This window comes from Artemia franciscana, chromosome 10 (assembly GCF_032884065.1).
Source record: "Artemia franciscana chromosome 10, ASM3288406v1, whole genome shotgun sequence".
NCBI lineage: Eukaryota > Metazoa > Arthropoda > Branchiopoda > Anostraca > Artemiidae > Artemia > Artemia franciscana.
The window spans coordinates 39,437,867-39,443,343 of record NC_088872.1 but is presented as its reverse complement, the minus strand read 5'-3'; the positions used below and the strand labels follow the sequence as shown (position 1 = coordinate 39,443,343).

The following is a 5,477-nucleotide window of genomic DNA, read 5'->3' as shown; positions in this document are numbered from 1 at the left end:
CTTCAAGTCCATCATTTGAGTGTCCAACAATGGCGTTTAAGTCCCCAATCATGAACAGAACATCTTTCTTGGGAGCCGTATCAACGGTGTGTTGTTTTTGGCTGTAGAATTCTTCGGCTTCTTGGTCACTCTGGGACGAGTCTGGGGCGTAAATTGGGATTATGGTCATGTTGGCAATGGATGCTTTCAGACGAATGGTGATAATACGTTCAGGGACAGGACGGACGGCAAGAAGAAACTGTTTGGCTCACTTGGAGAGTAGGAAACCAACACCTTGGTGGTGACCAATGGTGACCTTGGTCGGTTACCCCGGACGTGGTAGCACGAGTTCTTACTTTCTTATTCGCCATATTCATGATTAATATTTAAAAGAAAGATTTTCATGGCTAATTTGTCGGGGTAGCGGTAAGCCACTCCTCTCTACCCTTCGCAGAGGCCATTGTCCATGAAGCTGGATCGTCCACCCTTCACAGTTATCCGTCTAGGAAGGGAAGGGATCCTCCGTTCTGCGGTCTGCGACGCCGAGAAATTTTTCCCATTGCTGGGGGATATATATATATATATATATATATATATATATATATATATATATATATATATATATATATATATATATATACTAGCTGTTGGGGTGGCACCCCAACACCTAGTTGGTGGGGTGCTTCGCGCCCACCCCCCAAGCCCCCCCGCGCGCGTAAGTCATTACGCACCATTGTAGTTGTGTCCCTGTGTCCCACCTGTGAATATATATATATATATATATATATATATATATATATATATATATATATATATATATATATATATATATATATATGGCAAGCGATGGAAATCGGCAGTACTGAAAGAATCACAGTCTCCATAGCCGGTGGCGACTTCGACTCGGACCACTTTTTAGTCGTGTCTGAGCTCCGTTTGCGCATTTGGAAGCCCCAACAGCCTAAGAAAAGCTTACCAAGATATTGTGTCGACCTGCTGAAAAACATAGAAACAAGGAACAGGTATAGAACAGCACTCTCAAACAATTTGTCAAGAATCCAGGCCATGGAAGCTCCAATAGCAGAAGAAGTTGACCGATTCGTCGACGAAGGCGCATCCATCATCAGAGAAACTGCTAGAGAAACAAGCGATGGAAATCGGCAGTACTGAAAGAATCACAGTCTCCATAGCCGGTGGCGACTTCGACTCGGACCACTTTTTAGTCGTGTCTGAGCTCCGTTTGCGCATTTGGAAGCCCCAACAGCCTAAGAAAAGCTTACCAAGATATTGTGTCGACCTGCTGAAAAACATAGAAACAAGGAACAGGTATAGAACAGCACTCTCAAACAATTTGTCAAGAATCCAGGCCATGGAAGCTCCAATAGCAGAAGAAGTTGACCGATTCGTCGACGAAGGCGCATCCATCATCAGAGAAACTGCTAGTGAAATCCTGGGAATTCAGACCCATTCGGATAAACCGGGGATCAACCCCGAATTTTTTTATCTATGTGTGCAGAAGCGTGCCCCTGCTAACAAGGTAGATCGACAAAGCAAGGACGAGTACAAGAGGTTGAAGCACCTAGTAGAAAAGAAAATCCGGCAAGCTCTACGACACTACGTCAATTACAAATGTCGTGAGTGTGAAAAAGCCTTTCAAAAAGGTAATAGCCACTTCATGTACAAGAAAGTCCGTGAACTGTCAAAAGAGAAGTCCTCAGCCGCTCCTACACTGTTAAATAAACACGGGCATCTAATCAAGGACTCCGAGGGAAGACGAGAACGATGGAAGGATCACTTCAGCGAAAAACTGAATCCCACAATAACGCCCGACCCGAAAATCTTACTATCTTTCTCACTACAGCAGTGCCCAGTCGACCCAAGCCATCCTCCACTAAGAGATGAAGTACTCTCAGCAATAAAATCTCTAAGGAATAATAAAGCCCCAGCCCGAATAGTATTCAGTCCGAACTATTAAAAGCAGACCCAGAAGAACTGATCGATATCTATCACAAAGTCATAACAAGTGTCTGGGAAACGGGCCACTTCCCCAGATCTTGGGTGAAAGCCACCATTGTCCCCCTTTTTAAAAAGGGGGAAAAGTGTGAATGTGACAACTACAGACTAATAAGTTTAATTAGCCAACCGGCGAAGATTCTTACAAAAATACTCCTTGACCGTCTAAAATCTCTGACAAGCCATATCTTAGAGGAATACCAAGCAGGCTTTCGAAAAGACCACACTACAATAGAACAGATTTTCTCCACTCAGCAAATGATGGAGTATATCGAGTATATCAAGTATATCGAGTTTGCGACAGAGCTGCTACTACTCTTCATTGATTTCAAGTAGGCTTTTCAATTGACATGGAGAGATGGATTATGGCATATCCTACTACACTATGGAGTCCCTGAAAACATAGTAATCCTGATAAGAGAAATGTATTCACATTTCGTCAGCCAAGTCCAAATGCCCGAGAGATTGACATAGGGGCTTCTGACATCGGTGGGCGTTCTTCAAGGTTGCCTCTTATCACCCCACCTCTTTAACCCATTCCTCAACGCAGCGCTATCATTTGCCGAGACTGTTTACGGTGCAGAAATCGGAGGGAAGCTTATCGATTAATTGGCATCCACAGATGACATCGAGAAACTCAAACAGTTAAGAGCATCTACTCCAAGCTGATACCGACAAACTAGTGTCGGCAACTGAGGCCTTTGGGATGGTCGTTAACACAGCCAAAACCAAAGTTATGTGGGTGTCTGGAGACCCTGCTTCAAGAAACGTGCAGCTAACAATAAAAGGACAGCCAGTAGAAAATGTTGACTCCTTCGTCTACCTAGGGAGCCTCCTAACTTCTGATAACGTTTGCTCGAAATCGATCAAACGAAGACTTGGCCTAGCAGGCTCCAGCTTCAAGAACCTCAGGCCCATTTGGAAAAACAAGACTCTGTCAACTTCTCTGAAGGTGCGACTCTTCAACTCTCTCATAATCCCAATTGCTTTATACTCAAGCGGAACTTGGTCAATAAAGGCTGATGATGAGCGAAGAATCTCCCCATTTGAAACTAAATGTCTTAGACGCATTGCAGGGATTACCTACATTGACCAAGTCTCAAATGAAGACCTCCGAAAATTACTCCGTTGTCTCCGCGCCATCATGGACCGGGTCAGAAGCCAGCAACTCCTCTGGCTTTACCATATCCAGTGAATGTCGGTCAACCAGCTTCCAAAAATCACATTCAAAGGACGGGTTCACGGCACGCGCCCTAGAGGCCGACCTCGTAAGAGATGGACCGACAACTTCCCGGCTCATAACTTCCCCCAGCTACTTCGTCTAGCGCCAGATAGATCAAACTACCGTCGCCACATTCATCATTTGCTCAGAAGCGAAGAAGCCCCAATACAGCCACAAAGGTCTGACCCCCCACTTAAGTCAAGTCATATTTTAAATACCCCCACAAGAAAAAATATTCACTCCTCCAATATTAATTTTTTCTTTACTAAATTTCATCTACATCAGATGAAACTTACATAGTCCCTATTTACAATGAACTAAATCACCCTTATGCAATATAAAATAAACTGTTGTTGAATCAGATTTTATCAGTTTGCTTAGCGCAGTGGATATCGCGTCGGAATTTAGATTCAATGATTGTTGGATCGATTCCTGAAAGAGGAAAGTTTTTAGAACACTTGGCATTTTCATGTCCAAAACATTCTTCTATTAATAACTATTAAATGACACCCACCATCTTGACTAATAATATGGCTGCAAGCCTTGGTAATATAAAAATCATAAACAGGAAAAAACCTATGGCTTTTTCTTATTTTGAATAGTAAGAGACGAATTTCAGAGAATCATACAGCTAATTAAGTCCAATATAAGTTTTATCTTTACTAGATTTCAGCTTTATCCGATAACACTTACATTGTTTCCATTCATAATCTACGATATCGATCCTTTATGAAATGAAATAAAATTTATTTTAAAATTTCAGTTATTGTGGGCTATATTTCGTCCTTTAATGTATTATTTTGTCAAAAGATAAGCGTATGTTGTATGATCATGCATATAGTTATTTATTAAAATGTTTTAATAACTATCGGCTATAGTTCGTTATTTAATATAACTCTTATTGGGCTACTAGCTACCTACCGCTGCTATAGTACTATAGAAAAAAATCGTAAAAATTGATGTAATTTAAAAAATTGCTTTTGTTAAAAACAAAAGCTTTTAAAATACATCAATTTCCTGTAAATGAGCCATTAAGCAGTTCTTTAGGATTTTCCCGTGTCCCTCTAGCTCAGGAGAAAAAAGAGAAAAAGATGTCGTTGATGCAGAATATTGTGGTTTAAACAAATTATCTTGTTTTTCAAGCCAATGGATTTGCTTTATTCAAGCCAAGGCGCTGTAAGTTTTCTTCTTCGGGATTTCGGACAACGCGATTCTAATAGCATAGTTTGTGCTTCGATCTAAATCTATTTTTTCAGAGTTATGGGCAAACTGTATTTCTTAGTGATGGACATGATCATCTCTTACCAAGCTGCTCAATACCGCTGTAACCCAGATTACAGGAAAGATAGATCATACAAAAATAAGACGAATGTAAAGCAAGTTGAGAATTCATTATTAAATGAGCTAAGGAGGTGTGAAGGGGAGACCATGGATAAAATTGCCGAAGATCTGGGCAATCCACCTAGATGGCATAATAGTAAAATATTGCAATGGCATGTTAATAAATTGAAAGGGAGTAGTTGAATTGGGAGAATGTTTTAAGAGAGGAGAGATTACCATCTATTAGTGGATAGGGTTAATTAAAAGCAGAAATTTAGTAACAGCAACTACCTTCGGGTAAACCCTAACGTTGCTAAACTCCAGGATCCGAAGCTCAGTAAAAACTTTCCAGGAACAGTTGAATACTTAACTGGAAAGTTTAGCATTTGACGACGTAGAAGGTGGATGGAACAATTTTGAAAAAATAATTTGGGAAGTTGCTGATGATGGCATAGGGATGAAAGTGAAGGAAAGCAGCTAGGAATATTAGTGACAAAGGTTTATATTTAAAAGAAAGGAGAAGGGGCTTTTACAAAAATTACCTGAGTGATAGATCATTTCAAAAATAAGAGTAATGTAAAGGAAGTGAAGAAATTATTAAAATATGAACTAAAGAGGTGAGAAGTGGAGGCCATGGATAAAATGGCAGGAGATCTAGAAGATGCAGCTAGGCGGCATAATAGTAGAATATTGTACTGGCATACAAATAAATTGAGAGGGAGCAGGCAGTCTGTATTTATCCCAGTTGAAAAGAGGAATTCGGCCACAATTAATAATATAGGAAGAATTAAAGAGAAATTTCCAGGATATTTCGAGGATGTACTAGACAGTGATAAAGCTACTAGAAAAGACATAGAGGACAATGAAAAAGTTTGAAACATTTTGGATGTGGATGAAGATATATATCGTGAGGAAGAACTAGTGACAATACTATAAGTAATAA

At 40.3% G+C, this 5,477-nt stretch overlaps 1 protein-coding gene across 1 annotated transcript; it reads left to right on the top strand.

Annotated features, from left to right (window-relative positions):
- Positions 1 to 2,698: 2,698 nt before the first annotated feature.
- Positions 2,699 to 3,187, top strand: LOC136032471 (uncharacterized). Its single transcript, XM_065712783.1, has one exon. The coding sequence runs from the start codon at positions 2,699 to 2,701 to the stop codon at positions 3,185 to 3,187; it is 489 nt and encodes a 162-aa protein (XP_065568855.1).
- The last annotated feature ends 2,290 nt before the right edge of the window (positions 3,188 to 5,477 follow it).